This window comes from Myxocyprinus asiaticus, chromosome 7, assembly GCF_019703515.2.
Source record: "Myxocyprinus asiaticus isolate MX2 ecotype Aquarium Trade chromosome 7, UBuf_Myxa_2, whole genome shotgun sequence".
Taxonomy (NCBI): Eukaryota; Metazoa; Chordata; class Actinopteri; order Cypriniformes; family Catostomidae; genus Myxocyprinus; species Myxocyprinus asiaticus.
The window spans coordinates 8,717,421-8,734,674 of NC_059350.1; the positions used below are offsets into that span (position 1 = coordinate 8,717,421).

Below are 17,254 nucleotides of genomic sequence, written 5' to 3' on the forward strand. Positions count from 1 at the left end.
ATGGGCAGTAACATCTCCTCAACACTGACCGTCAACACTGGAGCCCCACAGGGCTGTGTTCTCAGCCCACTCCTGTACTCTCTGTACACACATGACTGTGTGGCAACACAAAGCTCCAATGCCATCATTAAGTTTGCTGATGATATGACGGTGGTACGTCAGATCACTGACAATGATGAAACAGCCTACAGAGAGGAGGTGCACAATCTGACACGCTGGTGTCAGGAGCACAACCTCTCCCTCAACGTCAGTAAGACAAAGGATCTTGTGGTGGACTTCAGGTGAAGAGAAAGAGAACACAGCCCCATCACCATCAATGGAGCACCAGTGGAGAGAGTCAGCAGCTTCAAGTCCCTGGGTGTCCACATCACTGAGGAACTCACATGGTCTGTCCACACTAAGGCCGTTGTAAAGAAGGCTCATCAGTGCCTCTTCTTCCTGAGACGGCTGAGGAAGTTTGGAATGAACAACCACATCCTCACATGGTTCTACACCAGCACTGTAGAGAGCATCCTGACTGGCTGTATCTCCGCCTGGTACAGCAATAACACCGCCCACAACTGCAAAGCCCTGCAAAGGGTGGTGCGAACTGCCAGACACATCATCGGAGGTGAGCTTCCCTCCCTCCAGAACATATATACCAGGTGGTGTGGGAAAAAAGCTCGGAGGATCATCAGAGACTCCAGCCACCCAAGCCATGGGCTGCTCTCACTGCTACCATCAGGCAGGTGGTATCACAGCATCAGGACCCGCACCAGCCGACTTCATGACAGCTTCTTCCCCCAAGCAATCAGACTTTTGAACTCTTGATCTTTCACGATCAATATACATCAGCACTGCACTTTATTAATCTTATTATCTCACACTGGACTGTCATAATTATATCTCTCTTAACATCACACTGGCAACTGACTATCAGTACAATACAACCTACTGTAATTTTATATATACTATATATACTATTTTTTATTGTATAATGTGTATTCTATATTGTGTGTATTGTATAATGTACATTGTATGTTCTTATTGTATATTGTGTTGTGTATAATTATGTGTATATTAGATTTTAAATTGTGTTGTGTAAATCTGAAGTTTATTGTAAATTGGTATATGTCTCATCACTGTCATGACTGCTATGTTGCTCGGAACTGCACCCAAGAATTTCACACACTATTGCACTTGTGTATATGGTTGTGTGACAATAAAAGTGATTTGATTTGAGTATGTGGACTGAAGTGTCCCTGACAGTCTTAAAAGTGCTTTGGCCTTGAGTTCCTCCAGGCACTGGTGGGGATGTGGCGTGCCTGCCATGCCTTGTGGTTTAGACACCCATTTTGGACTTTTGTCCAGGTAGGGCCAGGCTGCCTACGCATTCCCAAATCTAAATTGGATGACCTTCTATTTGCCAGAGCATGCTGGATGAGATGATCCAGTATCAGATGGATTAATTTGGAAGTTTTGTTTGGGAAGTTTCTGAAGACCATGGATTGAGAAAAATGGAGGAACCGTTAAAGGTATTAACAAAAAGTTTATCTGGACAGGAATGTGGAAAAAGCTGTTACAAACACAACTCAATGCTTCACAGACTAAATAGCAATTATAATTAAAGCTGAACTGTGTAATTTCCTGTAGCGTCACCAAATGGATTTGCAACAATAATGTTTGTTTTTCCAACAGGTTTCCGGAACACTTTTCCCATCTTCCATTGGTAAAACAAAACTCGCACTGTGTCAAACTGGTCAAGATTTTCAAACAAACAGTGCTTGATAGTTCCACAGAGCCACAGTGTTCACACTTTTTGGGGAAATCAACCTAGGAATGGCTTGCTTTATTGTCTGAACCCATACATAGCCTCTACTGATCCAAAAACTCTGCATATTCCATCAGGAAAGTCCAGATGTATTCAAAATCTCCCTATATAGAGAACCAGTTCTTCAAGGCCACAAAAAGAGATATCATCAAACAACTGCGGTTCAAACAGGACTATTGAGAGGTTCTCAGTTAGGCGTTCTTGGTAAAGACAGCTTAGGTAGGGAACAGTTGACACAGTCAGTTCAGATAAAAGGAAAACTCACCGAGCTTAGAAGCCCACAGAATGACGCATTTAAACCCTGGAGAGATGGCATGCATGTCTGGGCTTTAAGTTCACTCAGAACTTATCAAGAATTTAAAACATAGGATATAATGGAGAATGACACATTATGCTGTCAAATCAAAATGATTTCATTTGATAGCACTGAAAGTAAGATATTGCTTGCTAAGGATGTTACAGAACTTTCCAAATCAACAAGTCGTTGGGTTGTCTGAAGAACTAGTTGACTAGTCCATCTTTAGGAAGCCCTGAATAATTACACTGGTTTTGGGTCATGTTCGACAGACACAGATCAGATATGTTTCCCAAGGCGAGTTCACATTCTGGCATTCAAAAACTGATTCTACAAATTGAAACAGAATAAAACAGAACGAAGGGGTCTCAAAGCATGTTTTTTTAAAGTTGAAATTAATTGTTGATGGTGGTTAATTTGTTACAAAATTGTTTTTGATGGCTGTAGTGGCAGTGCTTTAGTAGGGGATGAATTTTGGAGACACTGCTTCACATAAAGGGCTTTAACAGGCTGACAGTCCAAATGTTAGCACACTGTCAGCATGCTAAAACCTTATCCAAAATGTTGCGGCACTTCATCCCCTTTAAAGACCCCATTAAATCACTTGCCGTTTTGCATCTTTGGCAGTTGGCAGTTTTGCATCCTGTGTTGACATTTTTCAATTGAAACAGGAAGGGGCGGGACATTTCAAAGTGCTCATCCCCCGTTTTTTAAAATAGCCAATAGCCTTTAGTTGTATCGCAACTATGAAATACACTGAAAACCCTAATAAGTCGTTCCCTCAATTGAATTGAGTAATGGCATCTCCAAAACTTGTGCAATTTAGTTCACTTAACTTGGTGTTCATATAGAATGAACTTAACTATTTAAGTTAAGGTAACGAGATGCAAGTAGATTTGCCTCAGATTTGCTATTTAAATGTTGTTGTTTCAACTTAATAATTTTAACTGAATGAACTCAAATTCTAGGTCAATCATTAAATAAACTTAATTCTTCACAGAATTGCATAGAACACCTGTACCTCAGTTGCACATTCACAAGGAGAACAAAGATATTGTTAACAGGGTCCAAATTGACTAAAGGGGACACTGATCACCCTAATGTTGACATCACATGAAATAACTATTGGCAACAAAACAACACAAATAAATAACAATAGAGCTAAAACCTCTATAAATCCTTTGACCAAGGAAGCATCATTACATAATTCAAGCACAAGGCACTGGGTTATTCCCCATAGCCTCAATTTTGTACTCAATAGTTTGAGTTAATAACACTTAAAATCTTAAGTCTGTGGTTTTTCCAGATAACATAAGTTCAAGGAGCTTATATATTTGAGTTATGAGCACTAAACATGACATTTAAAGTACTGTTTAATAAAGACAACTTTTTTTTTTTTTTTTTTGTTTTTTTTTCCAGTAATGACAACATTAGGGTTTACAATGTTTTATTTACTTTCTAGTCATTTGAAGGTAGTATTAGGTGGAGGGACAATCTATAGAGCATTTGATTGGACAAAAATCTGTATAGTGCAATATGAGTCTAAAAAAAAGAAAAAGAAAAACTCACAAGTTGGCCTTACCCATCAAATAGTCAGTTGTTGGATGACTAATCAACCATTCCTGGCCCATCCCTATTGCTCACAAGGCTTGTCAGGCCAGCTCATTTTTTTACTTTTCATGTTCCTTGACAATTTTACTGTTCATAATAGACATATTTCTACTCCCTTCTCCCTCAAAAAAGAAAAAGGAAAAAAAGACAAGCAAACAAAGCACACAGATTTGGAGTGAGGATGGAAAATTCAGGGTGAGTCGCCCACATTATGCAGATGTCAGGACTCTGCCATGCTTTACGGTCAGATGAAGACCTAAGCACACTACAGTACTGGACAGCTTTCAGTGTACTTGACAATGAGACACACCCACCTCCTCAAAGGAGTTTGAGAGGAGTAACCTCACCACCAGAGGTCAGCTCTTAGTATTCAGCTCACAATACTTCACACTGTACCTGCATATCCTTACAATACAGAGACTCTGGTTTAGATTTCAAGAGAATTACAGACATCTTGAACCCACTGTAAAACAACCTAGAATTGTCCTCCATACTAAACACAACTCAAACTCAACAAATTTACAACACATTCGAGTAACATTCCTTTAAAGGTGAAGTGTCTAATTTTTTCAATGTTAAAATACTTTCTCCTATCCCTGTTAATATGCAAAGATCAAACAGCAACATTGGCTTAGCCAAAGAGCAACATTGGCTTAACCAATAGCGTGATTTTGCAACACGTGTTAAAAAACATGTTTTAGTGTTTCATGACCTTGTAGGATTCTTTTTAGTGAAGCTGTGAGGCAAATGCAAGCTTCCATTTGCTTTTGAACATACTACTAGACACGAGTTTAAAATTGCCTTGATGTATTTTACTTTTGTGAGTTAGCTCAACACAAGCTCTGTGGGTGGTTTTCCAGGGAGACCAAAGAAGACAAAATAGACCTGAAACTTCAAACAAGAACCTAGAAGTACAAACAATACAGGCTTCCTGATATACATCCAAGAATATACACCCATCCCTTATGAACATATACCATAGTTCTTGTATAGTAACCAGTGTAATTGTGAATAGCTGTGTTTATTTCTAGTAAGACCATAGTTACCACACGTAAAATCATGTGGCTCCTCATCACTACACTGTAAAAAAGGGCTGCATGCACAAAAGTTTGGTTATGAGGCACATAGATGTCAACACTTCACACACAGACAAACAGTAGCTGAAGAAACATCATTAGGTAAAAGATAAGCTCTTAACATCATCACAGCTATTTAAAAATGCCTTCCACACTAACCTCATTATTTATTCATGTTGCAGTGCATGCTGGGAGCTGGCAAATCTTTGATCAGACAACTTTGTTAAGGGAGTTGAGATGACAAATACACTTGTTAATTCAACTTAAGTACAAGTTGATAAAATCACAACTTAACATTTTAAGATGGCTGTAAAATTAGCTATTTTTTTATAATAAAAAAAAAACACATTTAGAAACAGTACTAAAACTGCCATAACTCTAATAAAAATAAGCTATATTACTTTACTCCCTGCTACAGTTTCCATGCTATAGTAAAACTGTAAAGTATATAATCTTATGCCAATAAACATAGCATATCCTTTCCAAAAAGTAACGATTAGTTTCAAGAAACATCAAGCAGCGGCAACACAGTCATTGAGATCTTCAAACAATTTCCAAGCTTAACATTGTAGCTAATACCAAGATACAACAGTTTTATTTAAAGTCACAATAATTGTATTAACCATGGTATTTGCTGGAAATAGTTACTGTGGTAAAAAAAAAAAAAAAAAGAAAAATACATTCAAAATAGCAGTCCTTGAATCTACAAAATTCACACATTTCAGTCTGCACAGTGTTGTATTTGGATTAAAGACCTCTGCTCAGCTAACAGAAAACTAACCGAAAGAAAGTGTGATGCCTTATTCTTGGCCAGTGTGCATGATTTTCTTTTAAATGAACTGTGGAGCATTAGTGAATGGTTAAACAGTCAAGCTTTGAAACACAGTACACTTGTTTAGCTTGGAGTTCCGCTAAATACCGACATGCACAACATGCTAATGCTAATCAAGAGTACACTGGCGGCAACACTGAAATATAATGACTTCTTATGTATTAATGTCTGTACAAATACTCAACGCTCAGCCAGAATAACCATTCATAGACACATTAACCAGATAGACCTGAGCAGCTCCATAACATTTAAAACCTCTCTTAGATCCACATCAGGAAGCTAATTAACTACTAAAACTACTAAATCCAGAAAACAGCACTGTCAGCACAGCAGAGTTAATTATTTATAGGTTCTTAAAACCATTCATGGCATCTGTTTACAGCTCTTCCCTCTTCCTTATGTTAATCCACCTGATGATTATTCCATACGGACAGGCAGAAACAGGAGAGGAGGAGACTGATTGACCGTGTTAGCTCGGCTTCACGGTTGATCAATGGAGGCTTTGACTTCACCCCACTGCCCTGCACACATCGTGGCCACCATTACCTCCTGTGTTACACACTGGAGTCTTTTAATAGAAGACTAATCACTTCAACAGACTATAGAAATGTAGCAGAACCACTCAAAAGTCTTTGTGCTACAAACACACTCAGACAAATACATCCATCTCCTACAAAAAAAGTACTATGTTGGACAATGATTACCATATTTATATACAAATATGGGACTCAAATGTACTTCAATGAATACCATGGAATAAGGTGCATGTTCAAAAATACTATGGTAATGCCATGGTACATGTAAGAAAAATTCATAGTATTACCATAACACATGTTCAAAAACATGGTATTACCATGGTGTATGTCCAAAAAATAAAAAACAAGGTATTACAATGGTACATCTCCAAGAACATTGTATTGCCAAGGGGCATGACCAAAAACATGGTATTATCTAGGTAAATAGCATAGAAATTACAATATTACAATGGTATATGCCCAAAAAACATGGTATAACCCTATAACCCTAAAACATGCCTTCCATCTGAAAACTGAACAAGTGTTTGAAATTTGCAGACGGATCAGAAGTGTTCCGTTTTGATAATTTAAATGAAAAAAAATTGCACTGTACATATTATTGCAATCAGTAAAAACATCAAACTCATCAATTAGCCATGTGTCATATGTTGGAAAGCTCTCAAAGAGTAGAATAGCTAAGTATATGTCTTATGTTGTTGGTGTTGCTTATATGCTGTGTTTTTGCTTATAACTTCACGAAAAGTAAAAGAAACATAAAATATCACATACCATTACTTAAAGGAGGTGATTATATTAAAAACAAGCCCACACACAAGCTAATCGGATACATAGATCATTAGACAATCCACACAATGTTACATATGGCCACCAGGAGATGGTGCCATGTAAATGACACAGACTCGATGCAGACTCATTGAGTCAAAAGGCAGTCTCATTACTAATATCATGTCTGCATGCAATGCAAACCTTAAGTCATTGTTGTATTTGCATGTGTAATAAGTTCTTATGTATAATTATTATGTTTTATGTGTTTGGAGAGGCTTTTGGACACATGGAGACGTTTTTGGACACTATGATAAATTATTTTTGTAATGCAATTTTTGATTGCTTTGTCATATCAACACAAATGTTTTTTCTCAGATACAGCTAACATGATTGGGAACAAAACAAAAGCAATTTTTCGGGCCACCTTATTTACACCTAGAGATATACAGTATAATGTCAAATAAGAAAAATAAGCAAAAAAGTACATTTTTGGCTCATTATTTTTTATTTTTTTCAGTTTCTTAGGTTTAGAGTCTCAGAATGTATCATAATCTATATCATAAAAAAATGTAAAAGTTTTCTTTACAATGATACAAAACACTTGACCCTCCTTGTTTTTGTCGAGATCTAAGTCTTTAATTTTGGGTATGCCACTGAAACAGGAAATCTTTAATAACACCTTCAGAGCTTATAGGTTTAAAGTCCAAAAAATATGGTATTACCATGGTACCTCCAAAAACATTGTATCATCATGGAGGTATGTCCAACAAACATGGTATTATCTTGGTGTATAGCCCAAAAACCATAGAAGTACCATGGTGTGTGGCCAAAAAACATGGTGTAACCATGGTGTATGTACAAAAAACATGGTACAGTATTACCCTAAAACATGGCCAATAAAACAAGGTATTACTATAGTACATGTCTAACAAACATGCCATTATATCGGTGCATATTCTAAAAAACATAGTACTACCATGGTGTATGCCTAAAAACATTGAATTACCATGGTATATGTCCAAAACAAATGGTATTACCATTTACATTGATAAAATACCATGTCCAGAAACACAGTATTACCTTGGTGTAGAACATGATAATGCCATGACATCATGTTCAAACAACATGATAATACTATTGTACTTGCTGGTCAATATGTTAGTGATAGACTTAAAAAAAAAAAAACATACTCAGTACTGTACTCCTAACATGCTTATTCAGACATGTTCAAACAGACATGCTTACACTGCAACTAAATGTGCACAGTCATCCCAACCCTTTACACTAGCACACACTCTCTCTTTCTTCCCAGACTTTACAGAGGGGCCTTACTGCACCTGAAGGGTTGGGTATGAACCCATTCGGCTTCCAAAGCAAATACTGTTACTGGCGGAGGTGTCCTGAGATCCTAAACATTAGAGCTGTGTTGTGGAGTTAGACTCTAATGTGTAAAATACACCCATAAATTTCATTTTGCCGAACCCCTCGGCTGGGGCCTGAAATACATTCTACATTAAACAGCATAAAACTCCGATTTTTTTTATACCCCATATTATTTATCTTACACTATTATAACTTTTGTCTAACTTGCAACTGCTTTGGGAATAAAAATTGTTCCATTATTTATTTATCATTCCAATAAAGCACATTGAGAAAGGGAGAAACAGACCAACAATATAGCCCTGGCTTGCATATGCCATTATACTCCGTTATGAGGTGAAAACCAAGCAACTGAATAAGAAAATAAAACAATATAAAAGTAGGACAAGCGAGACAGAAAGAGAAAGCAACTGCTAAACTTAGATTACCTGAAGGTCAAAGAATTTACTGTATCTTCTGTAGATGATGTGGGACGTGGAGTCAGAGTATGTGACATTGATGAGATACACCTGAAAACAAAGACAAAGACATAGAATGAATTATATTCTGAAAACAATGACACAAATATTAAAAAAATCACTCAACAAGTCATTTTACTATAATGGCTGAGACATACTTTGCACAAGTACACAAATGGCTATACATACGCAAACTCAATTTCATCCGTCGATGCGTTTCGAAATGCATCAAAACTAGTTAACTAGCTATTTGGCTAGTCGATACTTTGAGGCTGATTGTTCTATATGGCAACAACAGGAGGAAAATTCAGTCCACAAACTGTGTCCTATTGTTTTTGTGTCATTTGTATAGCGAATTGTAATGGGCAACTATAATTGAACAAAAAATGTTTTTTTAAATAAAGTGAAACTGGAGCACTTTTTATTCACAAGGCATGCTTATAAGCAAACTAGACTTCAAAGAGTGTCTTAGTTTACTTGGCATGTTCACATAAAAGCCAAAAAATTTGCGCAACACATTTACATTTAGTCATTAAGCAGATGCTTTCATCCAAAGAGATTTACAAATGAGGAACATAATAAGCAATTTGTCATACAAAAGTCAACAATATCTGCAGTATCGCACTGCCAAGTTCCAAGAGTAGCTAGTATAGACGCTGGCACAGAAGAAAGAAACATTTTTTTTACTTTCTGAGCCTTCTGAATCTAAGAAACTGTCTGTTGAGAGAAACTTTCAACACATTGATGACTAGCAACCTAAACTAGCAATATAAACACATTTGGTTTAATGGCCCAGACATTTGAAAGCAACTTTGTTAGCACCACAGTGTCTGCATATGCAAACAGAGTCTACATATGCATACTTGCATAAATGGTATGCTTCCGACCTAAAACTTTACACTGCCATTAGTCAAGCAAAGTCTCCTTACTTAGCTGGCTCTGAATAATTATCTACTTATTATCATCATTTATTGTTGTTTTCTTTCACTTTGACCTTTGTCTAACTTAATCAATACAAATTTACCATTAATTGATAAGCCAATAAAGCGCATTGAAAGAAGAGATAGATATAGAGAGAAATAGACTTAAATGTATTATAAAATTTAATAAATCACTGCATTGACAAGTCAGGAAGCACCACTGTGGCGTCAGGGGACAAGTTTTCCCTGCACATATGTGGTTTTAAACAAATCCAGCCCTATTGTCCTGCAGACAGTGTGAAGATCAGAAGTTTAGTCCCTCCACAAGGCCACCAACAGACAATATGTAATCATCCTGAATGGAGAGTTCAGTGGAAATGGAGTAGAGGGGAACTCCGGTTCACAGGAATTTCCCTCAGGGCAGGATAACTGCAGGGTGACTGTGCCCTGCACCTGACTGAACTCAGAGGAAAAGGGCTTCCTCTGTCCTCTTAACACAGGACATATGTGATCTGTCTTGCATGAAATATTGTGTCATCTTAACATCACTCCTGATTAAGACGATGTTGAGTTTTGAATGGTATAGTTCAACAAAAGCGAATATGTCTTCATTTGCTGATATTAAAGCATAATTCTGTTTGTTTGAGCACTCGAACATCCTAGCCACCCAGAACATTCTAGCTATAGCATTGTGCTAAATACACTTGGGACACCTTAGCAACCACATAGCAATGTCCTGGCAACCACACACAACACCCCTTTCTCTAGGCAAGCACCATTCTCATTTTCTTCAGAAAATGTATAAGAATTTACTTAGTTCTCACAATTCCATTTGGTGACTCTAGAAAACAGTCTGCTTATGTAAGGCTGTGTTTCCCAAAAGCATCACAAGCTTAAGTTGATCACAGAGACCACAATGGTTTCTACGATCTACTTAAGCTTACAATGCTTTTGGGAAACACAGCCAAGCCTGATCTTATGAAAAGTCCTGGAAAATACCTGATAAACTTGGGTTCCTCTCTGTTTTCTGTCTGGTGTCTTGTGATTTGGCCATCTTGAGCAGATTATACATCTGTAGGCATTGCCATAGATATGCCTAGTAGTGTTATATATCCTTTACCCATGGTAACCATAGTTTTCATCAAAATACCAGTTACAAAATGAGAGCATCATTAATACTGTTGATTAGGGATTTTTCAAAAACCCTAACCATAATTTGTTCCACACTATTTGTGTTACGGATGTGAATGATTACTCAAACTTGAGGAGGTATGTTCTATAACTTTTCTAAGCAATCAGACTTGCAATTTGCTATTACTCTTTAAGAGATTTTTAAGGAATTTCCCCTGGTATACGATAAAACGGGCAAAAAAAACAAAACAAAACAAAAATCCCATAGACTTACTTTAAAGGAGGGACCCGAGCCATGTCTAGGAACAAAATATAGGGCATGAGCTCTTTTGACTTGGGTCAATAAGTAACCATCCAGGACACCCTAGCAACCATGTAGCAATGCCCTAGCAACCATTCAGAACATCTTAGCCCCCACATAGCATCGCCAAAAACATCCTAGCATCGTGGTGGCAAGCTTTGCACAGGCAAGAATTACTAACATTTTCGGAAAGTATTAATACGTAGTTGTTAAGACAATTCAACTATGGTAAATAGCCACAACTGTAGTCAAAAAAACAAAATGAGAGCTTTACACACTGTTTGAAGGAGTTCCCATATCAATTTATTACAATTACTTTAGCGACTGTGGTATTTTAGTTAAAAATAATGGTTACCATGGTAGATTTTTGGGATTATTTAAAATGTCAGTAATGCCATAAAACCTTATCATGTTCTACCGAAATAATCAAACTAACAGTAAACACAGAGGATTGAGCACATGTGGAGACCATTCATGATCACTTTGACATCTGTTGCGAGAAAAACACATTTCAGATGATAGCTGATCCTTGTGTGAAAGTCTCGCTTGTCTCTTTTTTCAACAATATGTTGAGCGCAATTGAGTCTGGCCTCAATTATTAGACAAGCAAACCTTTTGATTTACCATGTCTCCCTATTACAGGGGCATGAAGACAGTCATGTATCAAAGATTACAGTATGTCATGGACCATAATGTGGGAAATGGCATTAGCCTTTTTGTAGGTAATGAAATATGACTGTTAACATATGAAACAGGCCAGGGCCCGTATTCACAAAGATTTTTATCTTACCACTAGGAGTTCTCCAAAGAGTTCCTAGCTAGGAGTATTTGCTTAAATCCCATTCACAAAACTGCTAAGAGCAAGTTTTACTAAGGAAATCTTAAGATAAGAGTAAAGCAGAATTGACCTCGTTGCTATGGATGATGTCACGTTTTATAAGCATGCTCTTTAAATCGCCCACAGTGATTGGTAGACAGGGAACCGCTATTTGTCAGCTAAGACAGACAATGATACATATACATACATTGGATGGATGAATGGATGGATGGATGGATAGATAGTGGATTGACGATAGCAGCCATGCTTCGGATAGTTTGTGAGTCACTCTTAGGGATTTATAAGTCCTAAGTCCCAACTTCTAAGTTGTTCTGGGTTTAGGAGCTATGTTTAGCATTAAAATGCTTCATGAATTACTCTTAAATGAAAATCTTAAGAGTCCTAAAATTAGGAGTGACATGCCCCTAATTTTTAAGATTTGCTCCAAAATTCCCACGTTAGGAGTTACTTTTAGTCTTCAGATTTTTTGTGAATACGGGCCTAGATGTTTGTGGCGGAGCTGGAGAGATAGGTAGAATACATTAAGAAATAGGTAGAATACATTAACTTTGTCAGAGAATAGATAGGGGACTTGACTATACATACACATATATATATATATATATATATATATAGTATATATATACATACATACATATATATATATATAAATATACACATACTGTATACAGTACTGTGCAAACGTTTTAGGCACTTGTGATAAATGTTGCATAGTGAGGATGTCTTCAAAAATAATGACATAAATAGTTTTCATTTAACACTTAATGTCATACAAAGTAAAAAAAAAAAGCTAAATAAATATTCGGTGTGACCACCTTTGCCTTTAAAACAGCACCAATTCTCCTAGGTACACCTGGACACAGTTTTTATTGGTTGTTGGCAGACAGGGTGTTCCAAGCTTCTTGGAGAATTCACCACAGTTCTTCTATCTATTTAGGCTTTCTCAACTGCTTCTGTCTATTTATGTAATCTCAGACTGACACGATATTCAGTGGGGGGATTTGTGGGGGTAATGCCATCTCTTGCAGAGCACCCTGTTCTTCTATTCTGATCTTTTCTATTTGCAAAAGTAATGTTTGTGAGTCTAACTTTTATATTTCTTATTGACACACTAAAGCTGAAGATATAAATAACCATCTTAAGACAAATGCTTTTCTGAAACATCTTATGTGCCTAAAACTTTGCACAGTACTGTATATATATATATATATATATATATATATATATATATATATATATATATATATATATATATATATATCACATACACATACACATATATATTTACACCATTCAGAGTAAATTCTAGAGACTGTTGTGTGTGAAAATCCCAGGAGATCAGCAGATACAGAAATACTCAAACCAGCCCGACTGGCACCAACAATCATCCATGTGATTATCTAATCAGCCAATCGTGTGGCAACAGTGCAGTGCATAAAATCATGCAGATACGGGTCAGGAGCTTCAGTTAATCCATCAGAGTGAGGAAAAAAGTGATCTCAGTGATTTGGACCGTGATATGATTGTTGGTGCCAGACGGGCTGGTTTGAGTATTTCTGTAACTGCTGATCTCCTGGGATTTTTATGCACAACAGTCTCTAGAATTTACTCCAAATGGTGCCAAAAACAAAAAACATCCATTGAGCAGCAGTTCTGTGGACGGAAATGGCTTGTTGATGAGAGAGGTCAACAGAGAATGGCCAGACTGGTTCGAACTAACAAAGTCTACGGTAACTCAGATAACCACTCTGTATAATTGTGGTGAGAAGGGTAGCATCACAGAATGCTATTCTGAGATGCGGGTTGGCGCTGTTTTGGCGGCACGAGGGGGACCTACACAATATCAGGCAGGTGGTTTTAATGTTATGGCTGCTAGGTGTGTATATAAATAAATATACTGTATGTAGACCACACCGAACTGTATGTGCGAATATAGCACTCTAAAACAGGACTGACAACCTTATTCTGCTGCTGTGTGAACATTGCCATAGAGAAAGCTCTGAACTGTGGTGTGAGACAGATAGCTATACTTGTTTGTGAGTATTTGCATTGTGCCAGTTTATAGTGCCCCCTCTGTTAGCTGAATGCTGGGAAAGACCTTGACTTAACTACCTCATGCTGTTTTCCACAGTGTGTGTGCAGCTATCCAAACAGATACATGCTTATCACACACTGCGTGCCTGGAAGAGCATGGGACGAGGTGTGTGTGAATGTTTGAGATAGAGGGACAACAAGAGTGTGAGAGATTTTCTTTGAAAGCAAGTGCACTGAGTGTGTGTGTGTTTGCTTATGGGGTTTATTTAAAGACCTCAGACCAGACTGGCATGTATGCTTGCTGATTCTGCCCTTCCTTGCCCAACTATAATTTGTAATTTCACAGCAGAGGGCAGCCTCAAACGTGTCTGTGTGTGTGCAAGATGCCGACTCATCAACTCTCCATCTTGATTGGCTGATGGGACTGTCCTCATGGCAACCACAGTGGAAAACAGGATTGCTGAAAGCCCACACCCGAAATATCACGTGCAACTTCAATGTCCCAGAGAGCTAAAATACCATTTGAAAAAGCTTCAGCTGCACTTTCCAACTAAGCCAACAGGAAAGCCGACTATGAGTGCAATGTCTTGACCAATTTTACTGTGGACATTTATACTCTATATTTACAATTAACAATTTCTGTACTGCACTATGTCCAAAATGATTTTGCAGAATGGACATACACTCACTAGGCACTTTATTAGGTACCTGTACACCAACTTATTCATGTGATTATCTTATCAGCCAATCGTTTGGCTGCAGTTCAATGGATAAAATCATGCAGATACAGGTCAGGAGCTACAGTTAATGTTAACATCAACCATCAGAATGGAGAACAAATTTGATCTCAGTGATTTTGACTGTAGCGTGATTGTTGGTACCAGACAGGCTGGTTTGAGTATTTCTGTAACTGCTGATCTCCTGGGATTTTCACGTAAAACAGTCTCTAGAGTTTACTCAGAATTGTGCCAAAAGCAAAAAAACATCCAGTGAGTGGCATTTCTGCAGACTAAAATGCCTTGTTTATGAGAGAGGTCAACGGAGAATGGCCAGACTGGTTCAAGCTGACAGAAAGGCTACGGTAACTCAGATAACCACTCTGTAAAATTGTAGTGAGCAGAATAGCATCTCAGGATGCACAACACATTGAACGTTGAGGCAGATGGACTACCACAGCAGAAGACCATGTTGGGCACTTTATTAGGACTATTGTGTTCCTAATAAAGTGCTCAGTGAGTGTATGTTAATCATGTAAGTAACTTTTGCTATTGATATTACTATTGCTCATCTTTAAGATTCTGGATTTTTCGAAACCCCTAACCCTAAGTATTTCATTTGCCGTGTAATTCATCCCACAACGTTTGCACTACGAATGATGACATGAATGATACCTCAGATCATGCAACTTGTGGAGATGATGTGTGCTATTACTTTTCTATGTAAGCAGACTTCAGATTTTCTCCAGGTGAAAAAAAAAAAAAAAAAATCATAAACTTCAAAAGGAGGGATTTGAGTCCAGAATATCACAGGTTCCTTGAGGGTGGGATCTTTTGACTTGGACCAGTAAGCAACCACCCACAACACCCTACCAACCACATAGCAATGCCTAGCATTGTGGTGTCAAGTTTTGCATGGGCAAGCACCACTCAAATTTTCTTCAAAATCCTGTCTATTTTTGAACACTATAACAAAAACCTGTCGAAAGACACCTCATCATATCTGGCCATACACCCTTTCATAAAACCTCCAACTAAGTATGTGTTATCAACACATCTTTCTCTCCTCCCTCTGGTATATGATGGAATTTAATTCAGCTATTGTTATTATAAAACAAAGCTGGTCAAAGCGTCACCTTTAATGTGCCATTCTCTCTTTCCTGCAGCAATATTCCATGAAATTGAGTTATCTGGCAGGCTTTATTTACTGTAACTGACTTTTGAACAAAGGTCCAGATATATCTGGTATTCTGATACTTGCACTTTGGAGGGTAAAGCAACTTGCTATTGCCTGTAATTCTGGGTTTCCTCAACTTAAAAATAATCTTCCTTGCCAGTTTTCCAAAATCAGAAACAAGCTATTCCATATGCAACATTTTGCATCATAACTTTCACTTTCTCTCCACCCAAAAGAAAGAAAAATCACAGATCAGATCTATTTAATATGTCAACTGATTCACCTAGACAGCAATGACATTAAATGCAGAGCAAATAGAAAACGTAATGCTTGTCTCCTGCTACTCAGATTTTTCTTCTTAGAAAGGCCCTAGTAATCTCGCAAGCGTCTCTTTTAACTCAAACTGTGCTCAGATTTTCAGAAAATGTCAAAGTCTGCAATCAAAAGTCAGAGATTTCAATATGAACTCAAACATTTCTCATCAAATTCTTCCAAGACCAAATTATCTGAACAATACTTTCCAAACTCAAGGTTAGTGCTGGGTAGATTACTTCTGAATTGTAATCTGGTACTGATTAAAAATTACATGACTTAATTGTAGTCAGTAATGTAATCTCTTGGATTACATTTTAAGGTTATCTAATTACATTTAGATTACTTTTGGATCACTTCTAAACCTCATTCTTGCTTATTTGATGTCACATGCATTTGAGTAGGATACGCTTGTATTATTTTGACAATGTTACTTAAATGCAGAAATAAAAACTTAATGGATTAAAATTAAATGTCACACAATGTCTTAAAAATTGTCACAAAGGCAAAAGTGCATTAATTTACATTTTTGAATAAAAAAGTAATTTTCGAAACTAAAAATAACTTTAATGCAAACGGTATGCATTTACGTGTGGATCACCTTCAGTGTAATTATAGCCACCTGGCTGTAATGCAATTTCAAAACCCTCCCCCGTTTATGTAATCACTCAAAAATTTACCAAATGTCAGCTGTATATCAGCTGTAGGCTGATATATGAAAAGAAGAAGAATTAGATGGATCAATAAATTATGAACAATTAATGACAGTTGTCTGATTAATATGTAATCATGTAATATATAAAAAGTTATTAATTCTAATTAAAATTAATTTATTTTTGTAATCTGATTACATAATCAGATAGAAATTTGTATCGTAACTGACATAATTGATTGTATAGCTCTAAACTCTTAGTATATTCCTTCAATTGTCTCATAGGTGTCTGTTTTATTCTTTCCAGAGAAATTTTAGGAGACAATCTCAGACAAAGCTTATAATTAAATGAAACAACTGAGAACTCCGAGTCTACAAAGCTATGAAAGAGCAATTACATTTTTTTCTGG

At 37.1% G+C, this 17,254-nt stretch overlaps 1 protein-coding gene across 5 annotated transcripts in view; it reads right to left on the reverse strand.

Moving 5' to 3' along the window:
* sh3pxd2aa (SH3 and PX domains 2Aa) overlaps nucleotides 1-17,254 on the reverse strand; it is a 165,105-nt gene that overhangs the window by 132,531 nt on the left and 15,320 nt on the right. For all 5 annotated transcript variants that reach the window (XM_051703256.1, XM_051703254.1, XM_051703257.1 and 2 more), the window contains exon 2: nucleotides 8,734-8,814. In XM_051703256.1, the coding sequence (XP_051559216.1) occupies nucleotides 8,734-8,814 (81 nt within the window). The remainder of the gene's footprint in view (nucleotides 1-8,733; nucleotides 8,815-17,254) is intronic.